The sequence below is a fragment of the Bombus vancouverensis genome, chromosome 1 (assembly GCF_051014615.1).
Source record: "Bombus vancouverensis nearcticus chromosome 1, iyBomVanc1_principal, whole genome shotgun sequence".
Lineage (NCBI taxonomy): Eukaryota > Metazoa > Arthropoda > Insecta > Hymenoptera > Apidae > Bombus > Bombus vancouverensis.
The window spans coordinates 12,976,973-12,987,753 of NC_134911.1; the positions used below are offsets into that span (position 1 = coordinate 12,976,973).

The window sequence follows — 10,781 nt, forward strand, 5'->3', positions numbered from 1 at the left end:
ATTCGCCTTCGAATATTAATTACATCAATTAATAAATATATATGACCTCTTTTAAATTCATTACAGTCAAGCTTGAATTTAAATAGTTCTTCTACTTAAAATTAGGGCATTAACTTCCATATAATATAGACATAGGTACATTCACGATTTTTTAGACCTTATTTTACAAACCACGCACATATAAATATCAGGTATCATAGATGGTACAGATAATCTCTCATTATCTAACTTCACCAGTCTTTAGGTAAGAAACAAAATTTGAAATTACATACATATATGTCGGAGAAGAGTCAGGAACAGGGTTGTGGGCGTTTGATGGATCTCCCTTGGAATTGGCCATCGTTGTGTGATAACGAAGATACGGCCTGATGCTACGAGTATGGACACCACTGATTCGACAATTAACAGCGGTGGTTGGGCACTTGCGATGTTAGTGACGTTGGTCTTAGGTTCGATGACGAATCCACGGTCAACGGGATGAAAGATATACTTGCTCTAACTCAAACTCACTGATCGTCAGGCGCTGCTCCCTTCGTCGGTGGGATCTCAAGAAAGAATGAATTTTCGTCCCAATGATGCCACAGAGGAAAACTATGATGGGGTGTATCTGAGGACACGTGATCATCGGATTCGTCGGGTATAGCCCTCGTTTCGAAAGTAAGGGAAAGTGACGTCGCTGTCAATTGGTCAGTTTGGGACAAAGACTGTCTGTCCGTTTGGAAAATCTTAATTGCCGGAAAAACTCAGATTTTATAGCGGGTCCTCGGGCTAACTGGACTTGTGCTGTGTACGTGCCTCAACATCAGGTATTCATTGTCCTCAGGAACCGTTGGAATGTTTTACTGTCAAGTACCTCTATTGGTATTTCTTTTAATGAAGATCATACTATAACTCCACATCTTTGTTAGGCGAAGCGCCCATCCCGTTGACCGCGGCTACGTTCGGCGACTGATTGACAGTCGCCTTGAGCCCAAGTTTATTATCACAAATCGCAAACAAGTACAATTGGGCAGGATAACGGCAAATTGTTTAATTACGACTGTAAACTTTAATTATGATTTTACGGATTTTCCCGAAGTTCCAGAGGGACGGCTCCGGTGTCCTTTCATCTCCGACATATATGATTTAAGTTATATACATTATTTATATACATACAGTAAAAATATTTAAAACATAATACATTGGAATGTGAATTTTTACAAATAAGAAATATTTAAAATATTCACAAAAGTGTTCATAGTATAAAACATTACAAAAAGAATTATATATATATACAGTTATATGTAAAATTAATAAGAAAGAGCAAATTATAATACAAACTTGAAAAAATAGTCTAATTTAAACAATAATACAATACTGAAATAGACAATAATATTTCATTATTTCAGTTCAGTTATCAAATAAATAAGTTCTTATACATTTAACAGGGTTTTGACATAATTCAAAAGTATTGCTACATCGACTGGTGTATACATTTTGGAAAATATGGAAAAAATTGCTTTTCACATTCCAAGTTTCACATTTATCATTGCTCGAATTAATTTAATATTATTATTAAAATGAGTGAATACTAGGCCTCCTGTGGCTCATACTCTGAAATAGTATTTATATGATTTATTTATATTTATTAAATTGATACGAAAATCAATATATTGAAACTTACCATTTGCTAATTTGCCATCATTAGTTATACGTAATTTTTCTTCAAGATTTTCTCCTGTTCCTACATCTACCGAATAGGTATCAGTACTGATAACAAATTAATTGTCAATATGAGTTCTATAATTTAATGAAAAAAATGTGGATATATAATATAATCAAGATATTAATAAATATTGTTACCATTTACCTATTTCGAAAATGTTCCAATTGTACATTAGCTGATTTTAACTGTTCTAAGAGATCCTTATTTGCTCGTTGCAATTTACGAACATTGTTAGTTGCAGCATCCACTTCATCTTGAACTGCAGCTAATTCTTTTTTCAATTCCTCTACTCTCGCTCTAACTCTCTTTACTTCTGCTTCATATTGCTCTGATCTTCTCATGGCATGTGAAAGTTCTGTTGTTTTTTCTTCCAGAGATTTTTTCAATATTGTCTAACAATAAACAATAATACAAATGTTTAATTAAATTAGTATAATTATATACTAAACATATATTATATTCAAATTAAAGTGTTAGTACATAGTACAAACCACATTCCTAACTAAAAATTCTTGTTGCAATTGTCTTGTATCGCTGTCTGATGTGGAAACTGGACGTGATCGTCGAGATTCTATCCTTTCTTGTAAATCATTTAATTCATTACGGAGTTGCTTATTTTCACGTTCTAAAGAAATTTTTTCCGTTTCCAAACGTTCTCGTTTTCCCCATTCGGCTGCATTTTCTGCTTGAAGTTTCTCTAACTAAAGTCATATAATCACAAATAATTACAAATATATCAAAGTTTTAAATATATTTCTATATTTATATGTCGGAGAAGAGTCAGGAATAGGGTTGTGGGCGTTTGATAAATCTTCATTAGAATTGGCCATCGTCATGATACAACCAAGGTACGGGTTATTAACATGAGTATGGATACTACAGACTTGACAATCACTCGCGGTGATTAGGCACTCACGACACTAGTGATAATGGTCTTAGGTTCGATAACGAATCCGCGGTCAACGGGATGATAGATATCCTTGCTCACAAAATCCAACTCAAACATGTAAAAGAATGAATTTTCATCCCAATGATGCCACGAGGAAAACTATGGTGGGGTGTGTCTAAGGACACGAGATCATCGGATTCGTCAAGTATGTATGTATACCTGTAAGTATGTATACCTTCAACCTTATGCATTAAAGTAACCTCATATACATCCAAACTAGCGTCGGTATGTAATCCTATCGGATAATTAGGGTCAAATATCGTTACCACCAAAGCATCAGTCCCAAATTGACCAATTGACAGCGACGTCAATTTCCCGTACTTTCTGAACGAGGACTATACTCGACGAATCCGATGATCTCGTGTCCTCAGACACACCCCATCATAGTTTTCCTCTGTGGCATCATTAGGACGAAAATTCATTCTTTCTTGCGATCTTATCGACGAAGAGAGTAGCGCCTTACGATCTGTGAGTATTACACGTTTGAGTTAGATTTTGTAAGCAAGGATATCTATCATCCCGTTGACCGCGGATTCGTTATCGAACCTAAGACCATTATCACTAGTGTTGCGAGTGCTCAACCGCCGCGGTTGATTGTAGAGTCGGTAGTATCCATACTCGTGTTAGCAGATTGTACCTTTGTTATACCACAACGATGGCCAATTCCAATGAAGATTTATCAAACGCCCACAACCCTATTCCTGACTCTTCTCCGACATATATTTATAAGATATACCTCAGCCCTAAGTTCACACAGACGACGATTCATTCCTTCTCTACTGGAAGCTTCATCAATTATACCAGCTTGTACATCGCTAAGCTTAATTTGAAACCGATCTTTCAGTTCAAGTAATTCTCTTGTAACATCAGCTTTGCTTTCTTCTAATTCTTCACACTGTTCTCTTAATTGTATTATTTCTGCTTTCAATTTTTCCATACTACGATGTAAAGAATTTTTTTCTCTATTAAAATAAAATCCAATTAATTCAGTAAATTGAAGTTAGATATAAACAAATAATAATTTTTCATATTCTTACTCTCTTTCAGTAGAAATAGTTTTTGTAGCTTCATCCAATTTATGTTGGAGTAAAATTATTTTTTGTGCATATGAATCATCTATACGAGTTAGTAATGAAGACGAATTTTTCTCTACATTATCTTCTACAGAATTAGAATCTGCAACCAATCCTGCAATATCTTTATCTAATGAATTAAGAGGGCTCTCTTTATATAATTCTACAGCATGTTTTGGCACTGCACCTTGCAATACATATTCTTCAATATCTCTATCTGGTAAGATACTATGACTTCCTAAGCAAACATTAGAGTCATCAAGAACTTTACAAGTAAGTAAATCTTTCTGAGAATTTACACTTTCACTTTGTTCCACATTATTGTAAAACTTCAACAATTCATCTATACCTAATGTATTTCTTAATTGTGGATCTGATTCTAAAACTGTAAAAATTTGTTGATCAAATTGGCCAGCGTGTTTTAACAATACCATATGTATTTTTTCCATTTCTTTTTTTAATTGTTCATTTTGTAATTCAAGTTCCTGGCATTCGTGTTTATAACTATTTGCATCTTTTACAGCAATTTCTAATTTTGATCTAAGCGTCTTTGCTTCTTCTCTTGCCATATTCCTTTCATTACGTACTTTGCTCCACTTTTCTCGCCAGTTAGCGGTACAATCTGACCACCACCTCATTGTTTTTTCCATTTGTGCAGCTCGCGCTCTTGCTTCCTCAAGCTCTCTTTGTCGTAAAGCCTAAGAATATTGAAAATAAAAAGCTTACTGTAGGTAAATATTATTCTAGTATTAAAATAAATATATGTAATCATTGCTATTGTTTATACAGAAATAAGTAAGAGTAAAATGTTTTTAAAATTTCATATGTATAGAGTGTAATTTATTTTTTATGTAAAGTAACAAGAACAAATTGTTATGATTCAAAAATAAGAGTAACAAATTTTAACTATTACCTCTTTAGTTTCCCATTCACTATCCACATAGCGTGATGAAGATGGTACATTAACATCGTGTTCTTTCATATATCGTCGAGAAGACGTTCCACTAGCTGTTGATTGTGCCATAGTAACCTAAAATGCTACTATCTTATGAATGAATGTACGTTAAACAGTATATATTCCCTCTCGAATCAGATCACTTAACAAATTTAGAGACAATTTCTGTATCTTATTTATACTTTAATTTACATTATATTTAAGAGAATAGCAATCTGAATACAATACTTGAGTAAATTTGATCTTTATACATCACATAGTATATTTATCTGAGCTGACATTTGTGTTATCTATATATAAATATACATATACGTATATAGCTATAGGTACATATTTCGTAAAAGGAAACAGAATAAGTATAAATAGGTGAGGTGTATAAGTCGTGTCCGTGATGATTGTGGCTGGTGGCTGTAGATGTCGCTGCTGGGGGTACTGCCATATTTTCTTCCTATTTAGAATCGTGGAATAAAAATCTGACTCAGTCGCTGGAATTCGGATCCTGCGTTCCGAACGTTCGTAATCTATTGCGCTAACCTCTGCGCTACCGTCGTCCGTTAGTTGTTTATGTCGAGTAGCGGTATTTGTGCTGTCAAGTGATGCCGCATAGGTATATTCTTTCTATTCACTGTTGGTTTAAGCAGGTATATATATAAATTCAATAAGAAGTTATTGCTAAATTTATTGTGATATTGTAATGATGTGTAACAATATACTGATAATTTCAGGTTATATAAAAGTAATACAAAATTATTTATATGATGAGAAATCGTATTTGATAAATAATTGCAATTAAAAATGAAAAATATTTAGAAATGATTCTTTGTACATCTTAAAATATATCGCAATTATTAAAAAATTTATTGAATCATATAATATTACATTATAATTCTGTATTCATTTGTGTGTAAAGATATTCCATATAAATAAACAAAACAGTAATGAATACTGTGAAAAATAGTTGTGAGATTGGAAATGGTTTGGATGATCTTGGTATACCTGGACAAGGTTTCTTAAGAGATGCTTTAACAAGTTGTACAGACCCGCTAAAAGCAATTGAAGAATTTCAGTTAGAAAATGGTATTTTATTACCATCTTTACGTCCAATGTTACCTTTACTTGATCTTCATGGAGTAAGAAGACTAGATTTTCATGCATCAGTTCTTGAAGAATTAAGAGAAAAATTAATAAAAAGAATTAATGAAATTGGAACAGAAAGAGCAGACAGAGGTTCAGCAGGTGACAGAAGATTAAAAGAATTATTGTCCAAAAGTTTTCCAGCTGTAAGAGTTGCAGCACTAAGGCCAGTTGTTATGTGTATTTTAAGAAATACTCCACACATAGAAGATAAATATTTACGAGTACTTGTTCGAGAAAAAGAATTATACAATGATGCAGACACTGAAGTTAAACGTCAAATTTGGAAAGATAATCAGAGTTTATTTGGAGATGAAGTTTCTCCATTATTTAGTCGATATATCATTGAGAAAGAACAAATATTATTTGATCATCGAAACTTAAATAGTCTTTTCTTTATGCCTTCTCCCAAGGTATAGTATGTTAGAAATAAATATTCATTAAAAAAATTGTGAATTTCTAATTATATAATTTATATATTTAGGTAAGAAGACAAGGTGAAGTAGTACAAAAACTAGCACATATGATTGGACATAGTGTAAAATTATATGACATGGTATTACAATTTTTAAGAACTTTATTTTTACGTACAAAAAATATACATTATTGTACATTAAGAGCAGAATTATTAATGGCCTTACATGATTTAGAGGTAAATTTGTATCATTTTAAATTACTTATACAATATTATGCAAAATGAATATAATATTATTTAAATATTAAATATTTAGGTACAAGATATTATTTCTGTTGATCCATGTCATAAATTTACTTGGTGCCTTGATGCATGTATTAGAGAAAAGAATGTTGACATTAAAAGATCCCGTGAATTACAAGGTTTTTTGGATAGTATTAAGGTATGTAATAAAAATATTTGCATTTAATAATACCTATTTACTTATTGATAGAAAGTAAAATGATCTGCATTTTTCTACAGAGAGGTCAAGAACAAGTCTTGGGTGATCTAAGCATGATATTATGTGATCCATATGCAGTAAATTTCCTTGCTAGTAGCGCAATCAAAATTGCACTTCATTTGATAAATGGTGAAGCACTGCCTAGAGAAAATGCAGTTCTTGTATTGTTACTCAGAATGCTTGCATTAGGTTTATCTGCTTGGCAAATGATTGATTCGCAAGATTTTAAGGAACCGAAACTAGATAGTCAAGTTGTGACAAAATTTCTACCTGCACTTATGTCTTTAATGGTAAACTTACATAGGCTGTATATAGTAATACGTAATTTTAAATAAATGTAATAATTAGTAATTCATATTTTAGGTCGATGATCAAATAAGACAATTAAATTGTAAACTTCCGCCTGATGAGAGAGAAAGTGCAATTGCTATAATAGAACATTCTGGTCCTCCTCCTGATGCTTGTCAAGCATATGCACAACTTTCAGGAGTTGCTGCTGTTTTGTCTATGTATTATGCATTACATGTAGGAGGTGGTGGTGGAATAGGAAGAGGTAGAGGTGATGCTAGGGGTTTAATGAGAGTATTAGCTACTTTACCAAATTGTCAAGCACAACGTGCATTTGAAGATCCCTTTTTACACACTTTAGTAAGTACATTTTACTTAAAACTTAATAATCATTGATAGCATAATAATTAATTAATTTGCACATGATTTGCAGGTATCATTATTAATATTAAATATGGCTGATGAATTTCCTAATGAATCATTCTGTACAGTCATCTTTGACGAATTTTTCTTAGCTGGATTAGGCAGAGACAATGTTACACGCCATTTATTAAAGTTACTTTGGTACATCCATCTAAAGTTACCTCCGACTCGTCTTCATACGCTAATAAAAGCACTCCAACCAACTAGTCAGGTAATATATTTTTATTAAAAGAAAAAGATAAAGTTATATTATATCATAACTATATAACAGTTTCATAACCTCATGTATGATTTCAGCATAATGAAGCAGTACATAGTCTTTATGAAGCTTTACGTGATAAAATTGGGAATCGCTCTACGGAGGATCAATTAACAACAACACAAATAGATACATTAGGTCTTGAATGTCCACCCTCTCCTCTTACTGGCGTACCTACACCAGCATTGTAAACATAATGTAACATTTTTTATTAATATATGCAAAAATAAAACTTAATTATGAAACTTATGAACAGTTAGTTTTTTACGTTGCACGTTTCTTTAATTTTAATGAATAATGAATGTAAAACATAATAAAAATTTCATATGTATATCTTTATTCTACTTATATTATTCAAATACAATATTCAAAGAGTAGAATTCAAATGTTATATAATATGCATGATTTAAACGACATTAGTATTTTTATTATTATACAGGTATTTGTTTATCTGTATTATTAATTAATTCCATTACTAGTCTGTCTAAATAATTTGAATCCAACTTGTATGACATTAAAATCATTGAGATGTACATTGATGCTTGTTTGCTTAACAATACAAATTTTAACTCAGGATCTATCATGCTCAACCTAAGTAAAATATATTAAAACATTAATCATTTTTATGATAATTAAATATCTACAGTTTGTTGAAATACTTACATTTTAATGATAATAAGACCCACAAGAGTCCATTCAGCTGTTTTAAAAATAACATTTGCAGCAGACAATGAGAAAGTGTTAATTAATGCTTTAATTAAAGTACTCTTTTCTCTGCTGTATATATATTGTGGTAATTTATTACTAGCTAAAGCACATAATAGGTCAGGTAATCTATAACAAAAAAAAAATATAAAATAAACATATTTATAAAATTATAAATTAAGAATATTAAAGAAACATAGAAGATCATATTACATTTTATTAAGTTTGTCTAAAAATATTCGACGTCGAAGTATTTTAGGTGCATGTGCTTCTGTTAAAGGTAATATTGGAGTAAAATCATTATCCTGATCAGTAACTTCTGTAGTGTTTTTGTGATTTTCTATAATCATACTCCCTTTATAAAATGCCCGAACCTACAAATGATACTTATGTTAGAAATTCCTTACTTTTTAAATTAAGCTGTACATACTTTTAATTCCATTTTTTCCCCCTCTTCTTGAAGAACACATAAATGAGGTAGTGGTTTTAAAGAATTTGTCGTTAAATCTACATGGATGTCTTTTTCATCTTCCAACTGCAATTTATTTAATTTTTTACACAAATGCATGTATCTATCATGTTGAACTATATTTTCTAACAATTGATTTTTAATATCTTCATTTCCTAATAATAAAGAAATTGTATCTTCAGTAATCCAATTCCTTACATTATGTTCAATATGAATTGCAAGATTATAAAATTTATTTGACTGATTTTCTTTAGTAGAATTTTGTTGCTTATTTTTTTTATTTTTATTTTGTTTTATTTTTTGTATAGGATCTTTATTACTAATAACAGTATTATATTTTGAAATAGTTGTATTATCCTCTGTTCCTGATGTTTCAAGTAACTCATTTTGTTCTTTATTTTCTGTATTTTGATTTTTGTCTTTATTTACAAGAGTAGCACAATTATTTACATTTGTAGTATTTTGAATTTCTGTATAATCTAGTAAGCTATTAGCTTCTATGGTACATATTCTTTTAACAGTATTATCATTTATGTAGTCTTTAGCAGTGCTACCTTTATCTTCTGAATTAATAGATACTTTCTTCACATCTACAGGTTCCTTAACACCATTTTCTGGAAACTCTTTTAAAATACCAGGTTTTCCAATAATATTTTTTGCTACATTTTCACTACTTCTTGGGGACATTTTTATTGTATATTCATCATGTGCTTCAACTTCTGAAGATTTACTGAGAAGTGTATTTTCTGTACTTTTGCATGTTTTATTATTTTGTACATGTTCATCTGTGTTTTCAGAATTCAGTACCATTTCTATATCTCTCACATGAATTTCATCTCTAAGCATACTTTCTTTTAATTCGTCTTTGTTTAACAATATTTTAAATTCTGGTATTTCTTCTTTATCTCTCAACCATAATGGACTCGTGGGCATTTGTTCTAATAAGTAATTTGAAGCTCCATAACAATGTGAACTACAAAAATTTTTACGCCTTGTTATATCATAAACCTTATTTTTTGTTGTTGATATATGGTATCGTTGATCAATTATTTTTGTTAATGCATTACTACATAATACATAGCCACATAATTTGATTATAGCCCTTTCCTCAATTACATCTTCCATGTGACTTTTGTTAATATATCCTAACTGTAAAAAATTGATAATTATTTAAAGTAAATGTCAAATTATTTAAACACATAAAAATATACTTACATTAGTCAAAAGCCATTGGAAATCTATTTTTGGTTCTAGAAGGTGTTCAACAATTCTAAGAGCTTTTGCATCACATTGTTTCTTTTTAATTATTACTAATTGCATTTGTGCTTTACTTAAAAAATGTAATAAATTAGTATATATTACATATATTTTTTATATTTCAATTATATTTTTAAATACATTTATGCAAAGTAAATCTTACCTCATCTTCTTTTTCACTTTTTTCCTTTCAAAAGTTTCTTTTCTAATATTAGACATCTCCATTTTTAAATAATAATTACAAGAAAATCTATTTTTATAGAATCTTTATTAGTCACAACTCAGCCTACTCTTGTGTACTATTGGTACTATTACTCTACTAGTGATCTATTTTATACAATATCTCATTTTAGAAGCAGATATGTCTGGAAAACGTAAGATAAAAAAATTCCTGCATTTTAGGAATAATAAAAAATAATAGAATAACTGAATTATAATAAAATCAAGTTGTAAATCAGATTTTAAAACTATTCTTCACACAAATGTATAGTACCTAATAAAAAGTAGAAAATTTAAAAATATACAAAAATGGAGTGAACATTTTTCATATAATATTATTTATACCAGTTTATGTTTCTACTAAGATTCACTTATATTATTTAGTAGAGCATCATTGCTATTTTTTATTTTATATACTTAACGCTAAT

The 10,781-nt window shown here is 30.3% G+C and overlaps 3 protein-coding genes across 6 annotated transcripts; 1 reads left to right on the plus strand and 2 right to left on the minus strand.

Annotated features, from left to right (window-relative positions):
• Positions 1–28: 28 nt before the first annotated feature.
• LOC117153571 (coiled-coil domain-containing protein 102A) lies at positions 29–4,971 on the minus strand. Of its 3 annotated transcripts, none has more exons than XM_076619679.1 (7): positions 4,641–4,971; positions 3,692–4,425; positions 3,391–3,592; positions 2,197–2,406; positions 1,850–2,097; positions 1,664–1,749; positions 29–1,593 (listed from the first exon to the last, which is right to left on the minus strand). In XM_076619679.1, the coding sequence occupies exons 1-7, from the start codon at positions 4,749–4,751 to the stop codon at positions 1,571–1,573; spliced, it is 1,614 nt and encodes a 537-aa protein (XP_076475794.1). In that variant the 5' UTR covers positions 4,752–4,971; the 3' UTR covers positions 29–1,570. The 3 variants fall into 3 exon arrangements, 2 of the variants coding, with proteins under 2 accessions (XP_076475794.1, XP_033183626.2); XM_033327735.2 differs by having other exon boundaries at positions 3,391–3,616; XR_013058742.1 differs by having other exon boundaries at positions 1,574–1,593; positions 1,664–1,779; positions 3,391–3,616.
• A 142-nt stretch (positions 4,972–5,113) lies between these two features.
• On the plus strand, positions 5,114–7,952 carry NELF-B (negative elongation factor B). Its single transcript, XM_033327734.2, has 8 exons — positions 5,114–5,323; positions 5,408–6,229; positions 6,301–6,468; positions 6,548–6,673; positions 6,754–7,023; positions 7,097–7,381; positions 7,455–7,655; positions 7,742–7,952. Exons 2-8 carry the CDS (start codon positions 5,621–5,623, stop codon positions 7,892–7,894), a joined length of 1,812 nt encoding a protein of 603 aa, XP_033183625.1. The 5' UTR covers positions 5,114–5,323; positions 5,408–5,620; the 3' UTR covers positions 7,895–7,952.
• Positions 7,953–8,017: 65 nt separating this feature from the next.
• LOC117153569 (putative RNA polymerase II subunit B1 CTD phosphatase RPAP2) lies at positions 8,018–10,466 on the minus strand. Of its 2 annotated transcripts, none has more exons than XM_033327732.2 (6): positions 10,298–10,466; positions 10,093–10,207; positions 8,839–10,026; positions 8,622–8,782; positions 8,367–8,537; positions 8,018–8,294 (listed from the first exon to the last, which is right to left on the minus strand). In XM_033327732.2, the coding sequence occupies exons 1-6, from the start codon at positions 10,357–10,359 to the stop codon at positions 8,135–8,137; spliced, it is 1,857 nt and encodes a 618-aa protein (XP_033183623.1). In that variant the 5' UTR covers positions 10,360–10,466; the 3' UTR covers positions 8,018–8,134. The 2 variants fall into 2 exon arrangements, with proteins under 2 accessions (XP_033183623.1, XP_076475786.1); XM_076619671.1 differs by having other exon boundaries at positions 10,093–10,202; positions 10,298–10,457.
• Between the last annotated feature and the right edge of the window lie 315 nt (positions 10,467–10,781).